The sequence below is a fragment of the Indicator indicator genome, chromosome Z (assembly GCF_027791375.1).
Source record: "Indicator indicator isolate 239-I01 chromosome Z, UM_Iind_1.1, whole genome shotgun sequence".
Lineage (NCBI taxonomy): Eukaryota > Metazoa > Chordata > Aves > Piciformes > Indicatoridae > Indicator > Indicator indicator.
This window is the reverse complement of record NC_072053.1, coordinates 34,749,590-34,767,798: the sequence shown is the minus strand read 5'-3', so window position 1 is coordinate 34,767,798 and position 18,209 is coordinate 34,749,590. Positions and strand designations below refer to the sequence as shown.

Genomic DNA, 18,209 nt, shown 5'->3' with positions numbered 1-18,209 from the left:
GTAGTCTGTGCTTCAGTGCAACATCTTTCATATGTCCTGTAACAAATCCAAAAGTGTTATGGAGTGGATCGTTTTTCTTGAGGTTTAACATGGAACAAAATGCTGTAGTGAGATGGTGGGATATTTTTGTTTTGTTTTTCTTGGTCAGGGAAAAACTGGCTTACTCTCAATTTGGATCCCAGCTTTCTGGTTTCTGAAGTCACCCCTGTGGAGGTGATCTCAGATCTGTAATGCTATCTTGCACAGCGTACAGCAACACTGCCTTAGTGACAGTAAGTTAACTCATGCCTCCACCTTTGTGCTTGTCCTTTTGGTACTAAAGTTCTTCTAATGACAGCAGAGACTGGCTAGGCAAAAACAAAACAAAAATATGTTGGAAAAGAATTAACCAGATTTATAGCTTTCGTAATGTGATTTGGCTGCTAGAAATAAGAATAATGTCACAGAGACAAAACGCCTAGACCACCAATGTAAGGGACGTCTGGTCCAGTAATGAGGATGATAACCTTTTTCATGAGTGCTTTGGTAGCAGTGTCTCTTGAATACTCAGTATGCACATAGTGGATGATACAGTTTAATGTCTGATATTGGCCTTCTGAACTGGTTATGTATTTAATAATTACTGTTTTCTATGTAGTACCATTTCTATCAGATCCAAGTCTCATAAATGCTACCACCTTTAAGAATTTAGTCACAAGAAGCCGTCCCACTTGGTGGGCTGTGGGATTGTTTTAGTCAGGTCACTGCCAGGTTGACCTCACATGCATGAGGTACCTTGGTCTGTTCCTAAAACAAAGGCTTTACTGCTTCCTCAAGAACCAGCATCATGTGTTGCGTGGTGTGAACACAGAGAGCTGCTGCATGGTGTGAGAAGAGGATGAGCTTCAGGAGTACTTTGTACTGAGATTAGCGTTGCTGCAAGCTTGGGTTGCAGAACGTATCAGCTGCAGGAACAAGCCTCACCCAGCACATTGCTGGCCTTGATGCTGTTGAGGTTCATCCCTGGCTATCACAAGAATGTTTTAATAATGCAAACATTGATAATAGGCAGTACTTGATATTATCTTTTGGCTTCCACTTAAGTTGCTGGCTACTTAAAAGCCTAGTGCTGTTCAAAAGATCCTTAGGAGATGTAGACTTCAAAGCATGTTGTGTGGTTATTGATGGGTTACAGCCATGCTGTACAGATGTGATTCTCTAGTAATTTTGGTCCTCTGTGTGAATGAGTGCCAGGGATTTTTTTTTTCCCTCAGCTTGCTTCCTTTTCTCATATGTTTATGTTGTGGCAGCAACAATATAAGTAAGATGGCTGTGGGTGAAAGGTGTGGCTTCTGTTTAAAATCACAAATAAATAATGTTTCTCAAATGATGTGTCCATAGGTGGATGGAAATCTGCTTGGATGAAGAGCTGCCCCCAACTACAGAGCTGGAGGAAGGCTTAAGAAATGGTGTTTATCTTGCCAAGCTTGCAAAATTCTTTGCCCCTAATGTAGTGTCAGACAAAAAGATCTATGATGTGGAGCAAGCTCGCTACAAGGTAATAACCTTTTCAGTTCTCTTACTGACAAGACAAAAAAACATAAGATCTGTCTTCCAGTTCTTAAGGATACCCAGCATGTTTGGTTAATTTTCTATTTCAGCTTCTTAACTGTTCCAGGTTTTCCTCATCTTCTATGGAAAGACATTTACTTTATTATATCTGTATGATTACTCAACCAAATTTAACCCAGAGAAATAAAAAAAGAAGTTACAAATAATTAATCTTAGCTTGCTACCTGAGTGAGCTGTTCCTTAAATCCATGATTCTCAATAATACAGAAAGAGATGCATATGCATGCAGTAGTCCCACAGTGGAACACATTATTTCAACATGCAGAAGGCGCAGGAAAAACCTGAAATGAACATTTTAAAGGTGTCGTCCTTGGCTGTTGCTTGTGGGTTGAGCAGTTAAGCTGCTTGGTTTAGGTCCTATATGGTGAACAGAACAGTGCTGAAGAAAACTAATTACATTTAAATACTTATCTTGAAAATCTCCAAGATGGGAGTTTAGGCTTCTTTTCCCCCACTTTGTCCTGACTTTAAAAAAAAAAACCAAAAAAACATACACAAAAACCCAACCACAAAACACCACCGAAAAAACACAACAGAACAAACAAAAAGAACAAAAAAACCCCAACCAACTCAGAAAACAACCCAAAAAAACTCAACACAACAACTTTCTCACTTTGTTCTTTCAACTGTTATTTGTGTAGGCTCTAGGGGAAGGGTCAGGTATTTGGGTAGATCTGAAGAGTGACTAAGCTCCTTATCTGTTCACCTTCACAATAGTGCTGATCGCTGTTACCACTTCTGTATTTTGGAGATAGTGGTTCCTAGTATTCAACAGTCAGCTTTTTCTCCCAAAGACTACTGAAGGGCTGTACAAATGGTCACTTCAATCACAGTCCACCTAGATGAATGCAAGCCTGCTTCGTGTCACACAAAAGAATGAGATAAAAGAATGAGCTGGATAGTGGGGGCTGTTAAGAGTGTTGGGACATCTCATTAGCAGGATTGTGGCTGGGATGCTTTGGTCTCCACGTTCAGACAAGGGATCTTGACTTCAGGATATAAAACTGGGAAGCAAGGACGCTCAAGAAAATTTTCTTGATGCGATTTTAAAATTATTATTATATTTACTCATCTTTTACTTCTGTCTTTGCAATAGAGATCTGGCCTTCATTTTCGACATACAGACAACACTGTGCAGTGGTTAAGGGCAATGGAGTCCATTGGTCTGCCGAAGGTAAGCCTTCAAATTTTATCAGCGTAACTTCTCAATGCTAACTGAGATTCCCTTTCATCTCCTGGAGCATAGATGGTTTCTTACAGTAAGTCTATGTGGAATGGGTAATTAAGCAAACAAATCTGAAGGGAATGCATCAGTTATGTGCCACTGCTCCTGGTGCTGTGGATGTCCACAGCTGCTGTGGACAAGTGCTGTGTGTGGAAATGCTCAGGGTGCTATTCCTGCAAAAAAGACAAATGGGGACACTAGCAGTGTTTTAACTATCTCATTGCTAGTATAGTCTTTGTGGGGGCCTGAAAGGAATATGGCTTAAAAGAGAACTTAAAATGTTTGCTTCTTTTAGGTTACTACCTCTCATCGTGTCTTTTTGCTGCCTCTTCCTCTCAATGTATGTCCCAGTTTTTCTGCCTCTACCCTGTTTCCAGACTCCAGTGCACACTCCAGTGCTCTGCATGGCTATGCTACTGTTCCTCTTCTACCAGCTGCTTTCTTGGGGCACCTCTCATATTTATCTACCTCCTTGTGGGTCTTCACTTGTCATCTCCCCCCTCTGCTGCTGTTTCTGGGCACCAGTGAGTCTTTTTTAGATGAAAATCCTTCCAGAAAAGACAGTGTGGAAACATCTACTTGGTTTGTTTGGACGTTTCAGCACCAGCACACAGCCTGGGGCAAGTATTGCCTCACTCAGGCTGCCCAGCAGCTGCTCTGGGGGTGCTTGGGTGGGGCAGTCCCAGTGCTGCCAACGCACTGTGGTTGAGCACAGCAGGGATGCTCAGACGGCAGACTAATGGCTAGTCACTGAAGGCAAACTTGCTACAGGTGCCTGTAATTGGAAAAGGATAGCCACGAGTGCCATCAGGAATGCCATAAAGGTGGGGAGGATCCTGTCTTTCCTAGGTCAGGCTTTTTCTTTGCCTAACTTGGGTCCTCAGTTTAGCTGGCTAATTTCCACCCTGAAATCTTTCTTCTGAAAGGCTGCACCTGTGATGTGGAAGACAGTCATTGCCAAAAGCATTCCCAAGTCTCACTCACAAAACTATTGTGAGCAAATGAAAAGGGCACTGTGCTCCTGACTTAGCTTTGTCCTATTAGCCATGGGATGGTGCAACCCCAAGTGCCTGGCCTGGAACTGTGTTGCCAGCTCTCATGGTTAGCCAAGTCTTTTTTTTTTTTTTTTTTTTTTTTTTTTTGTGGAGAAATAGTGTTTAGTGACTAGGACCAAGGCCAGGAGCAAATTAGTATTAGTAGAAGAGCTGGAACTTATGATGTGACTTTTTGGGTAATTTCCTTAATATACCTTATCCATAAATTATGTATTCACAAAACTACATGTGCCGGCAGTTGGAATTCTGCATTTTAAAATTGTATGTGATCAGTTCGGTTTGCAAGCAAGTTCGGTTGGAGCACTTTGCATCCCAGGATCTGGGTGTCTGTACAAAGACAAGCTCTACTTACTGGCTGAGCTTGTGCTGAAAACCCTGTTCTAAAAATGCTGTCTGCTTATCTTACTTTCTTACCTCCTATTAAGTAGCTTTTATGCTTTATTGAATTTCTCATGAAAACTTGTGATGAAATAACAGCAGAAAAGACTTGATTCATAACTGCATAGAAGTAACAGCTGAAGTTCTATGAGTTTAAGTCATGGTTTTGCAGAGAGCTCGTTTTTGATATTTTTCTGGTCAGTTGCATGTCTTCTCCTTTAACTGTATGCTCTTTGTTTTTTAGATCTTTTATCCAGAAACTACAGATGTCTATGATAGGAAAAACATCCCTAGGATGATATACTGCATTCATGCTCTAAGGTAAATTGTAACGGGAGCAAAAGTTAATGTAAAATTCCAGTTCTGGGACTGTAAGTCTTGAAATGGCTTTAGGGTAACTAGTGTATAAAAATCTGTCAGAATTTACACATTCATTAGTATGAAGTTGGAGACAAAAGTCCAACTTTGTCAGGATTACTGGCTAAATTATTTTCCAAAATAGACATGAAAGACTATTGAATTCAGTGCAGCTATCCCTCTCTCAGTGAGTACAGCCCCTCACAAAGTGCACTTAACCATTTCAGAACACACACTTGTAGCAGAAACCAAATAAAGGTACAAAAACTTAGCAAAATGTTAGCTTAGCTGTAGGGCAGACATGCTGATCAGGGTGAAAACAGTGATGAATTGACATCCTTCTGCCTCAAAAGAGAAGCAAATAATTACTGTATTCTGAGATCACTCATGTGAAAGTCAACATTTCCCAAGATTTTAGTGTTCTGAGCAAATTGAATGTATGAAGGCTTTGACCACACTACTGAAGCTAGAACTTAAAGGGTTTTATTTTTCATGTCCTGCCGTAAGAATTTTCTTGATATTCAGTGCTAAAAGTAATGAATGTCTGCCTCATGCTGCCCCTGGTGTTAGGGGCAGTGGTGTTGGCAGACAACTCCTCTCTCTTGTGGCTCTCCTAGCTCATTTCCTGCATCTGGAGACCTTTAACTACTTTCTTGCAACTAGGTTTGCAAAGGACATCATTAACATATGCCCCAAAATTTCTTCTGCATTCCTAATGGTGTTCAGAGGCACATGATCTACTTCAAGAAAGTGTACATGCTGTAATTTTTTGAGGCCTTATCCTTGAAAAGGTGTGCCCACTCTTGCACTCCACTATGTATGCTCACTGCCAATAAATAGGGCATGCCACCAAAGTGCATATTTCTTTCAAATGCTAGGTGTTCAGACTTTGCAGCCTTGGTATTTTTTGTCATCTTTGACAAGTGTTGCCACTTAAAATTATGTCTGGTTGTAATATAAACTGGACATTATCAACAGCACTCCTTAAGGGTAGCTATCACCTAAAACTTGGTAGTAAAGTCTGTTCTGTAAGAGAGTCTTGTGTAAGCCTCAAGTGACTTCTTGAGTAGATGTATGGGGCTCTAATGTTAACCAGCTCAGGCTGACATTGTGGGCTGCATGCCTCTGGCCACATCATGGGTCAGTTCAGATGTTTTGCAAGAGGTGGAAGAACACAGATATTTTCCAATTTTTGCTTCCTAATGTGTGGAGGACTTTATCAACTGTGGATTTCAGTGCTGCAAGAACAATTAGCCCATCAGTTAGACACATTCTTAATATCTGCTTAATCATTGCAATAACTCCTTTCTTCTTGAATGGAATTTTGCAATGGATTGACCTGTGGTAGAAGTTTTCCTTTATCAGTCTTGATGCTCCCCAGGTTTTATGCCAGTATCAGAATTAGTCTGTGTTGTGTCAGCTTTCATTTCCAAGTTTATCTTTTTTAAACTACTTTTCATTACTGCATATCAATACAAAGCTGTAACTCTATGCATACAAGCTATTTTTTGGAAACAAACTTCATAGCAAATGTTACACCACACTGAAGGGAAATAGACCTGCAGTGTTTTCATTTATGATTTTTCCCATGGAAGTGTAGGGCCCTGTGCCTGAATCCCATGCAGGATGCAATAACTGAAGAAAGGTGTTGAGCTGTATTTATTTCCACGCATTTTCCCACCCTAAATCCTTCACTGGAGCCTTTCAAATCAGACTCTGATGTCAGCATTGAATACTATACAGCCAACATTTAAAGCGGTCTGGGGACCAACAGAATTAAGGACAGGACACTTGCCTGGTCTGCAGTATTTCCAGTAAGGTTGACATCAGAGGAGCACTGAGCTGCAGGAGTCCAGTTGTGTTCCCTTTCTGCTGTTGAACTGTTGACCTGCTGGTGGCTGCCCTGCCGGTTCTACACTCTGCACCCCACCCACTCTGCTCTCTAGATCTGTCAGAGCACCCTGTTGAGGGAATTCACGCAGAGTTCACTAACCCTAGAAAAGTCCATGTCCCTATTGTTCTCAGAGTAGGCACCAGAGCATCTAAAAAAGTGATTGCTTCACCATCCCTGGAGAGGTGTATTCAAGAAATGTGTGCACTTGTCACTTTGGGACATGATTTAATGGCCATGGTGTTCTTAGGCTGACAGTTGGACTTGATCTTGGAGGTCTTTTCCAACTGAAACAATTCTGTGTTTTTATAAAAACAGCACTTACAAGCAGGCTTTTCACCTTTGCACCTCTAGCATATGCATGATGACTATATGAAGCCTTTAGGTCTAAATGCCAAAATTCTAATGCATTTTGGAGCACATACTTAAATTTCAAAGGCTCGTTTCTTGTACTGCTTTTCTTGTGAAAGCCAGATTGGATTTGTTGCTGAACTAAATGCGGTTAAAAACACCTCTGTTTAAAATGTTAACAGTGATTCTTGTTCGTAAATAACAGTGCTCCTGGAATCTCCCCTGCACCCCCAAAATACTCAACTTTCAAATTATCTTTGCACGCAGATCCCTGCTACATCCTGGGCAAACTATCCCTCTGAAGCTGGACAGTTTCAAGGCATTGTTTTTCTAGGAAGCAGTAGAATAACAAGCACATGTCTTTATAAAAAAGCACACTATTTTCAGAGGTGTTTTTTATGGCATGTTACACATGATCTGAGCATAAAACAAGACTTGAGAAACTGCCTGACAGGAACTGCAGCTCTGCAGAGACAACATGAAGGGAAATTTGCCTGGGAACTGCCCTTTCTCCATTGTTTTTTCTCCCTTGCTCCTGATACCTCATATCCAGCTTTCTTAACCTCAGGACACCCTGGTATTGACTTTATGTGGATTCCTTGAAGTTCAAGTTACATTATAAAATATTAAGCAAGTTATTCCAAGTGAGCCAGACCAGTCAGCCTCACCTCCATCCCTGGAATCGTGATGGAGCAGCTTATCCTGGAGGTCATCTCTAACCACATGGAAGACAAGAAGGTTATCAGAAGTAGCCAGCATGGACTTACCAAGGGAAAATCTTGTCTGATAGCCTTCTATGAAGTTATGACCAATTGGGTACATGAGGGAAGAGCAGTGGACGTCATATCTTGACTTCAGTAAAGCTTTTGATACTGTCTCCCATAACATCCTCATGGGAAAGCTCAGGAGATGTGGCATAGATGGCTGGTCAGTGATGTGGATTGCAAACTGGCTCCACAACAATGTTCAGAGGGTGATCATCAATGGCACAGAGTCAGCTTGGAGGCCTGTGGCAAGTGGTGTCCCCCAGGGATCGGTACTGGATCCAGTTTTGTTCAATATCTTTATCAACAACCTGGATGAGGGCATTGAGAGTACCCTCAGCAAGTTCTGATGATACAAAACTGGGGGGGTTGGCTGACACCTGTCAGGCTGTGCAGCCATCCAACGTGACCTGGACAGGCTGGAGAGCTGGGTGCAGGCAAACCTCATGAAGTTTAATAGGGGCAAGTGCAGGGTCCCCCAGCTGGGGAGAAATAACAGCAGGCACCAGGACAGGTTAGAGGCTGCCCTGCTGAAAAGCAGCTCCACAGGGAAAGACCTTGGAGTGCTGGTGGACGGCAAGTTCTCCAAGGAACAACAATGTGCTCTTGTGGCCAAGAGAGCCAATGGGATCCTGGGATGTATCACGAAAGGTGTGTCCAGCAGGTTTAGGGAAGTTCTTCTACCTCTGTACTCTGCCCTGGTGAGACCACACCTGGAGTACTGTGTACAGTTTTGGGCTCCATAGTTCAAGAGAGACAGAGAACTGCTGGAGAGAATCCAGCAGGGCCATGAGGATGATTAGGGGACTTGAGCATCTCCCCTATGAAGAGAGACTGAGATTCCTGGGGCTGTTTGGTCTTGAGAAGAGAGGCCTGAGAGGGTATCTGATCAATGTCTATAAATATCTGAGGGGTGGGTGTCAAGTGGAGGGGGCCAGGCTGTTTTGGGTGGTTCACAGTGATAAGACAAGGAACAATGGGTTCAAACTAGTATATAGAAGATTTCACCTCAACATGAGGAGAAACTTCTTTACAGTGAGGGTGACAGAGCACTGGAACAGGCTGTCCAGGGGGGTTGTGGAGTCTCCTTCTCTGGAGACTTTCAAAACCCACCGGGATGCGTTCCTGGTGGACTATCCTAAGTGATCCTGTTTTGTCGGGGGGTTGGACCTGATGATCTCTTGAGGTCCCTTCCAATCTCTGATATACCGTGATACTGTGAAATTATACCTTCATACAGAGAGCTGTCTTTGTGCTCCCTGTGAGGCTCAAAGCACATTTTCAGCACCACCTGGTGGTTAATAAGTTATCCAAACAAAGGGAGTGTAGGAAGTAACACTCGCAGTTCAGGCTTTATCTTTTCATTGTAGCCTTAAAAAAAAGCCAACCTAGCCCACTGATGCTCCTCATCTTCCTAACGATTTGTGTGGTACTCAGCACTTCAGCTAGGACTGTGTCAAACTTCCAAGTAAAACTTGTTTAAAGGCCCACAGAGGAAGCCAAGCAGGCAGGTCAGGGTAACATTACTACTACATTCATGTGACACTTTTTCCTGCTATAGCTAACTTACATTTAAGACTACTTTGAAAAGTGAAGGATGGGAATGGCAATAATTTTGAGGTGTTTCAGCAGTTAAGAGAGTGTTGACCTACATGAAGACAGGCTGAGGGAGCTGGGGTTGTTCAGCCTGGAGAAGAGAAGGCTCCAGGGAGACCTAATAGTAGCCTTCCAGTACCTGAAGGGTGCCTACAAGAAGGAGAAGAGAGACTGTTTACAAAGGCCTGTAGTGATAGGACAAGGGGCAATGGGCTCAAACTAGAGAAGAGCATCTTTAGGTTGGATGTTAGGAACAGGTTCTTTACTATGAGGGTAGTAGTACACTAGAGCAGGTTGCCCAGGGTGTGGTTGGGACTCCATTCCTGGAAATATTCAGGGTGAGGCTTGACAGAGCTCTGGGCAGCTTATCTAGTTGAAGATGCCCTTGCTGACTGTAAAGGGGGTTCGACTAGATGACCTCCTAACCCAAACTCTTCTGTGATTCTATGAGATACCCATTTGTGTCCATCCAGGTAATGACAAGGCAGAGGAGTAGCTGTGGTAGCATGGAGTAAGAAATGCAGGTTCTATGTGCTCTTAAAAAAAACCCTGACAGCTGTGAACACCTGCTTTGAAATCTCATTCTCTTAATTTGCTAACAGCAAAAAAATCCCCCAAACCCAATAACAAAACATAAACGGGGATGTGCTGCTCTAGAAAAAAAAAAAAATCTCAAGCCACAGTGCACATCTGCAAGGTATGAAGTAGTGGTAAAGTAATTTCAAACACAGGTGCAATATAATCCTTTTGGAGGAATGTGTTATTTGCAGCAATGTTTTAAAGTCTACCTTTTTGATCCCTGTTTGCAAAACTTATTTATTGAATTTCACTTATAGATTATAGAAGCATCACTCTTTTATAGATACACCTATGCCTTGTGTTTGGAAGATACTGAGAAAATATGGATGTACAACTCAGATGATTTTTCAGACAGTACTCCAGAAGTCAAGGAATAATAATTATAGATATTTTTCCATGCTATGCTGAAACAAAAATATAATTTCCTGGATAGCACTTTAAAGAGAGCTTTCTTCATTTTCTAAAAGCTAAATAGCTAATGACAAATATATTTGAGAAAGGCTTGGATAGGCAAGGTGTCAGTGATTTCTGTGACTTCAGCTATTAATTACAGGGATGTAAGGACACAACTCAAGACAGTACACAGAGCCACATCTATAAGGTGTACTAAACTGCATTCATGTGTTGAGTTTTTTCCCCCAATATGAGCTTCTTAATTTCTTTAACTGTCTTCCTATGCTGATTTTTTCTATTTGTTTACACAGGCCCTGTAATCTGAGACATACTCTGAGATGCTCTTTGAAACATCAAGTCAAAAAGGATTTCTCTTTCTGTAGAACTTAAAAGTACATCATGAAGTAAACTGTATGGTTAATTTGTTCTATATCAGCCCAAGACAGTCAAGGGTTAAAGGACAAGCTTCATAAATGCAGTTTTCTCTGCGAAGAAAGTAAAAACCTCAAACACATGCAGGGCTTTAAATTCTAATTTTCTTATTTGCAGTTTATATCTGTTCAAACTAGGATTGGCACCACAGATCCAGGACCTCTTGGGAAAAGTAGACTTCACAGGTAATAAAATGCTTATCTAATCATATGTTCAATGGTTTCTTCACCCAGTAAATCTGCTAACATCGTACTTGTTTTCTGTTATGGTCTTTCTCCTCCCACAAGGTTGTTCTGAACATATACTAATGAACTTGGTGGGAGGTTGGTATTTTTAATGAATGTCAATCTCTGGAGGACAGGAGGGAGTGAATTTGCATGGAGTACTTGTCGTACCTTAGATTCCTTCAGAACTGAGAAGAAGCTCCATCCACAAGCACTTTCAATAGCATTGCACATGTGTTTTTAGGTATCATGATGCATGATGAAATCCTTAAGCATTTGTTCTGACAATATTTCTTTTTATGTGAACAGAGGAAGAAATCAGCAACATGCGAAAGGAGCTTGAGAAATACGGTATACAGATGCCATCCTTCAGTAAAATTGGTGGGATTCTGGCCAGTGAGTTATCAGTGGATGAAGCTGCATGTAAGTGTAGCTCCTGCTCTGTTTTCTACCTGATAATTTGACAGAGCACTACAAAAATATTTCCTATGCTTTAATTCACCTAGTTTGCCACCTCCTAACAAATAACATGATAAACAAGTTTTCACTGCTCTCATGTTGCATTGTTTATAAAAGATCTCTTTATGCAGTCTGCATTTTGAGCATTTTCATTGAACTATTGGAAACGGATTTCTACCAGAAATGGATTGCTTACAGTATTTTGCTTGGATTTGATGTTTTGGTAGCTAGTACTCTTCTAGAATGGTGAATTGAGCTGTGTGTGTACTTCAGCACCATAGGGAATGCCTGCTGTATTTGGCTTGTGTTCTCCACAGACACCCAATCAGGTTGCTGCTAGGACAAGGCACTATTCTAGACAGGTAACTCTCTCATGTATGGTGGTTCATACATGGAGGAACCACTTGCCTCCATGGGCAGCTTGCAAATATGTCTGACTCCTGGTGTGTGACCCACATCATGGTAGAACTCTGCTGGAGGGTGCATCTTGCTGGTGCACCCAAATAAGCTTTACCTTTTTAGGGGATCAATGCACTGTTAGGATGCCTTTGAGTCTGTCTTGAATAGCTCCCACTCAAAACCTAAATTAAACGTTGGGGTGTTTTTGCTGCCCAAGCCTATTGATCTGTAAGTCAGTGTTTTCTCCATTTAATTTTCTTTGTGGAATGAAGTGATATATTTTAAATAAATAAATAATAGTTTTAAGTTAAATGACATGAAATATGTCCACCTAAATCCATTATTGAACTGTGATTATTTTGTTCAAAATCTCAAGCTTTCTTAGAGAGGCAAAATGAAGAACAGAAGGGCTGTCTTTAGTTTGCTCAATGGCACAGAGGGTCAGTAATACAAACCAACAACGGTACTGCAGGCTGTATATCAGGAGGTGGAGGGCATAAAAGCTGCATTATAATTAAATTGCTTTGTAACTCTTTTAAACCTTGTGAAGTAGCATAATTGAAACAAGCTGATTCATGAAGTTATGTAATGTGCTGAAATCTCAAGACCTTAACTTAAAACATGCTTCCTCACGTTGATTCATATTGTCTGTGTTGTATATTTTGAAGCATGCTGTACCTTAATACGTGCAAGCTTCTGTGAAATTAGCTCTTAAAATAATGCCTTTGGAAGTGGGGGTACTTTGTCTCCCTTTTTAGCAAATTTACAGAGAATCCAAGCATTTTTTTCCCAGGGAGCTTCCTTCCTTTCTTCCTTCTACAGTGATGAAAGGGTTGTGGCTTCCTTCTCCAAAAGCTTCTTGTAGTGCGTGTAGGGGGCTTCCTTTAGTTTCTGACATGTTTTCAGTGTTCCATAGAAAACCAGGGTTTCCTGAACCTTACTCTGTTGTTTTGGGCAAAGTGTGCTGTGGATAACATATCCTGTCCCAGAACAGGAAACATCTGCTAGGGGACCCCTCACTCATTAGTGACACTGGATGTGGAGATCCTGATGGAGGAAAGATTCTACCACCCTGCTTCCAAAATAGGATAAGCAAAAGATGAATTTAAACAATTGCTTATGATTTCTGCTGCACTGTCAGCAGTAGTAATGAGTGTGAAAAGAGTAAGCTTAAGGGCTTTCAAAACAAGCTGATTCTATGAGTAGCCCTCTTAGTTTTTTCATGCTTCCAAATTATTCTTTCAAGTCCCACCAGGCTTCTCACTTTTTCTCCTGGTAAATGAATTGACCACGTCCATGAACACCTGTTCACATCTCTTTTAACCTTGAGCCTATCATTTTAACTGCTTTATCCTATCTCTGCTTCCATCAGTGATGCCTTTTATACAACTGTGGAAGAGATTACATCCTTCCCATGTATTTTGTTGTATGAAGACATGGGGGTGATGTGTCCTACACGTGTCTGCGTATAGCAGTCTTCTCTGTCCCCTTGAAGCCGATCTGAGTGTTCACAGAGTACTTTAAATTAGAAAGGACCCATAAAGCTCAAGTCAAACTCCCTGCTTCTCACAGGACAACCTAAAACTAAGCCATATGACTAAGTGCCCTGTTCAGATATTCCTTGAATTCTGACAGATTTGGTGGCATGGCCACTTCCTTGTCAAGCCTGTTCCAGTGATTGACTACCCTCTCAGTGAAGAATCTTTTTCCTAATAACCTGAATCTCCTCTATTGGTATAGTTCAATGTCACAGTGACCAGCGTATGTCTCCTTGTTTCTCCTCCACCACACCAGCTACTTATGTTTCCCATCTGATGGTGTGCTGAACTGAGCTTGAGTTAAATTGTTTGAACAGCTTTCTAGAGTAAATTTAATGCTAAGCTTTGAATTATCCACTAACGGTTAGGCAAGTTGTTTCATGACTGCCCTCTCAGAGAAGGTATAGGTTCAATTCATGCTTCATTTGCCTATGTTGATTTTCCAATGGTCTGCTCTTCTGTTCTGCTTTCCTAAGTTTCTACATTCCTTTTCTTTCCCCTAAAAACTCAAATTTCCTAATCATTCTCAAGCATCTTTCATTTAGTTCACACACTGGAAGAAACCAAAGACCCTAAACTTATATAGAGAGAGAGACCCTCACTTAAACGTAATTCCAAAAGATTATTTTTACTGGATGCTTTTATCTAATTTAGTAAAACCATGCAAGGCCATGTAGCATGTAAATATTGATAGAATAAGGGAAGATGACATTCATGTTTTCCCTCATGTCCAGTTGGTGACAGGCAAGCAAAACCTAGACAAGCTACTGTGGTGATAAATGTTGACCTGTGCTGTGTTCCTCTATTTGGGTAAGGGCTAAATAAATGTTTATCTGAAATAACACATTGTTTTGCCTCTAGACAGTCATTGGGGGTGTCTTTGTGGCATGAAGGTACAGATAAAGTATAAATCTCACAAAAATCGTTCATTTAGACTGGGTCTTAGGGCCAAATGTGAGGAGGAAATATCTGAGGGGATGTGTTAGCTCTTTACTCTACATGTAATCCAGTTATAAGTGGTTTTGATTTTGTACATTCATGTAAATTTGCTGTGTGGTGCAAAGAGCTTTTTTACTCTTAAAATCTTGCAATCAAGCACTTTTTTAGTAGTTGAAGTTTCCTTGTTTTCTCAAACAAAATATTTATTACTTAAGCTGGTCAATAGCTGTGGTGAGTCCCGTGGCAGTAAACCTTTGCAAAAACCTTTGAGTATTCTTTCCTCACATTTGGCATTTGCTATGTCATGGCTTTGCAGGTAATAGAAGTAACCAGAACTATCTCTGGTTTCCCAGATCTTCGTGGAGATCCTCAGTTAGGGGAGGCAGTTCATTCTAGGCAGACTCAGATGTGCAATCTGCCTGGGGAGAGCAAGTTTTATCGAGTTTTGATTTCCTTATTCTTGTGTAGTATCTTTCAGATATGTAGTAAGTTTAGAAAATACTTTCATGTTTCACAGCTTCATGGATACAAAAGCAGCTTTAAGAGAAAATTTTCCAAGTAGTCTTTCAATTGCTGCATGTAATTGCCTTCTAAATGACACAGGACTTGAACAATAAAATGTAACATGTTTTGTTTCCTGTCAGTAGAACAGTAACCTGTGGTTGGGAGAAGGGAGAACATGAACTGGACAGCAATGTGCCACTTTTGGAAAAGCAGGGTGCTTTTGTTGCTGCAATCTAGCAGGGGATACATTAGGACTGGGATGTATGTGGGAAATATGTAGCTTGTGGAATACAGGTTAAGCAGTCATTAAAATATACTGGAAGAAACAGTTTTGCCAGTTTTGAATGTTTTGCTTCCTGAAATTTAGGATTGTGCTTTCAATTCCAGTGCACGCAGCAGTAATTGCAATTAACGAAGCTATTGAGAAGGGAATAGCTGAGCAAACCATTGTCACTCTGAGAAACCCAAATGCAATGCTGCTAAACGTCGATGAGGAACTTGCACAGGATTATCAGAATGAACTCTTTGAAGCTAAAAGGAGAAAAGCATCAAGTGCAAGACCTAAGGTAGTGGTATTTTATTAGCTATCCTAGTATACATGTGCCTTCAAGTTGCTTCTCATGCTGTAGTATTACCATTTTAAAAACTAACATGCTTCTAAAAAGTAGATCAATTAGGGGGAAAAAAAAACAATAACACTTTTAGACTAAAACAAATAATGGTAATGAAACAAGCTGACAACAAATTTTATAAGAATATTATTAATATAAGCATGATGTAGCTTAATTTTGACGAAAGGATAAAATACTGAAACAATGAAAAGAAAAAAAGACTGATTTTCCTGTATCAACTGCTTTAGGAAAAAAACAACATTTGTATTTAAAAGGTTGCAAAAAGAATTATACCGTTTTTAGCATGAAGTATAACCTCTGTCACAGATCTTTAATGTGAATTATTTGGTTTGTTTTTTCACAAGAGACTACAGGAGCAGAAAACGCTTTGAATATTGCTTGGTCACCAGCAAGTGCTAATTTCTCTAGTTTATGTGGTCAACAAATTCCTTTACAAATACATTCATCAAATATTTCAGCTGATGCAGTTTTAATGGCTCTGCTGATAACTTTTTCTGCAGTTACTAGCAACAATTTTGTTTTCTTAGAATGGCACAATCTCTGAAGAAGAGAGAGACGTCTATGAAGAGCTGCTGACACAAGCTGAGATTCAAGGCAATATCAATAAGATAAACAGTAAGCCATTATGGATCCTTATGGAAGCGTGCACAGATGTGATCCCCTGGTTTCCTGCTGAATATGACTTGAATCCTCATGAAAAAAACAAAACATTTCTATGGGAACTTATAAAACATGCATAATTAGTGAATGTCTCTCTACAACTGTTTTCTTGCTGCTCCTTCTCTACTAATCTTGGGAGGGGGCTGATGTCTGTGTTTGTAGTTTTTGCTGTAAGGATGCCTCATCTCAGAATCAAATCTGCTGTGTTTCCTTATGTTTGAGTTCCTCCTATGTGCAAAACACTGGAAATTTTGACCCCCTCTGCTATATATAGCTGGCATTTGTTCGTAAGCTTCCAGTTCACTGCGGTTGAACTGCTTCCACATGGGGCTGTAGAAGGCCAGAGACTCCTTTTGTAGGACTGGTCTTGAAACAGATAATCCTCTGCTGGATAATGATTGCTATCCTAGCTGGCTTTCACAGAAAGTGAGATGCTGACAGCAATGGATTTTTTTTCTTTCTTTTTTTTTTCCTCCATCTCCCCAAAAGTGTATTTGCTGCTTATAAGCATTGTTTTCATTTCAGTTCACATAGCTTTAGTCCAAGTGAATGAGGCTATTGACTGGCAAGATGAAATGGCACGGATGGCAGGTTTTGAACCATCCTGCTCTAAGCCTGCTTGAAGTTCTGCCACAAAATTCCTCATGGTACCTATTGCAATTGTGTGATTCTAAAGAACAGAAAATGCAGGTAATTGAAAGGAACAGGTACTATGCATTAGATGGCTGCTTTTTTTAGATGATTTTAATCCAGAGATAAATTGCATTTACTCTGCCTTCAACATCACTTAAGAAACAGTTTTATAAAAGTTTTAGAGTAACCGGTATACTACTAATTGACACCAAAGTGCATTTGCTCTAAAGAACATGGTGCCCTTATAAGTAGTTACTAACCAATATAGAAGACTAAAATCTGAGATTCAGCATGCAGTCCCTATTACTCTGCTTTCTTTAAAGAATAGGTCATAATTTGAGTACAACAAAAGGTAATATTGAGTCATGAACAGCAAATGCAAGAGTCAATGAAGTTTTAAAGAAGAAAATCTATCATTTTGAGTAAGATTAAAATCACAGGGCAAGATTAATGCTGTGTTTACTGTGACATTATATTTGATGCACAGTGGATAGTACAATCAAATCTTAGTGTCCTGTCAAAGGGTTTAATCCCTTATTTCCCATCAAACTTAAAAACATAATCATATCTCTTTTTCTGATCTGTTAGATAGCAGGGGTTCCAAAATATGCTCGACAAAAGTGAAATACAGAGAGAAGTTAGTGTTGCCAATGTGGAAGCTGAGGCTCACAAGCTTAGTGAGTAACTGTTTTAATATTAATTTTTCACCCTTGCCGTTTAATTCTGTTAAGCTGATTAATTGAATCCACCATTTCTTGCATGTAAACAAGGTTCCTCAAATGGAAACCTTATATGCTGCATTTTATTTTTGTAACTGTTCTCAGAGTCACAATTGTCAAGTCATCAATCTGTGCTGCATTGGATATACTTTTATCTTGGGTTGCTAACCCGTTTTGCCTTTGAGTAACTTGAGCCACTAGTAAGCACACTGTCTAAAACTGAAGACAATGCATGGCTTGAACAAATATTTATCAGTGCAGTATTAATCCTCACTTGGGAGTGATGACATAGGATGATCACATAGAAGAGCATTTTGCAATCACATTGCAGAGGAAAATGATTCTTGCTTTTAAACACATATCTAAATTCAACCTGCTCCTAGCCTACTACAAATGTCCCAAGACACGAGTTACAGTATGTGAAAAAATATAGTTAAGGGGGATCTAAATTTGCAGTGCATGTATTGCTGCTTTTGACTTGAAACTTCTTTGCTAGAAGTTCATCTTTGGTTAAACTACTGTCATTTCGTGCTACATCTGTGCATGGCTTAGTGGCTGTTTCATCCCTGGTATTATTTCCAATGCTATGAATGCAGGCTGATTGCTTTTGTATTGTAACATACAAGCTGTACTGTGAGGTCAAACTTAAGCTGCAAGTTAGGTTTGACTTGCTACCTCGAATGTTAGTCTATTTTAGATTGGTTAGTTGTGGTAAGCAGTACTTTCTCTGAGTTGCTCCTTGATAAAGGAAATGAGGAGGAAAACTGTCATGCATGAAAAGCACTAACAGTGGTCCCGGAAGCAACTTATTTCTTACGTTTCATCTGAAACAAAAATAGTGGGGTTTGTTACTGGAATGTGAACAATGTA

The 18,209-nt window shown here is 40.3% G+C and overlaps 1 protein-coding gene across 1 annotated transcript in view; it reads left to right on the top strand.

The window, feature by feature from the left end:
* The first annotated feature begins 1,380 nt into the window (after window positions 1–1,380).
* The window catches only part of IQGAP2 (IQ motif containing GTPase activating protein 2), a 66,000-nt gene continuing 49,171 nt past the window's right edge, over window positions 1,381–18,209 (top strand). The window contains exons 1-7 of the mRNA XM_054398141.1: window positions 1,381–1,537; window positions 2,708–2,785; window positions 4,514–4,590; window positions 10,750–10,817; window positions 11,166–11,279; window positions 15,083–15,267; window positions 15,855–15,942. Coding sequence (XP_054254116.1) covers window positions 1,385–1,537; window positions 2,708–2,785; window positions 4,514–4,590; window positions 10,750–10,817; window positions 11,166–11,279; window positions 15,083–15,267; window positions 15,855–15,942 — 763 coding nt within the window. The 5' untranslated portion in view covers window positions 1,381–1,384. The remainder of the gene's footprint in view (window positions 1,538–2,707; window positions 2,786–4,513; window positions 4,591–10,749; window positions 10,818–11,165; window positions 11,280–15,082; window positions 15,268–15,854; window positions 15,943–18,209) is intronic.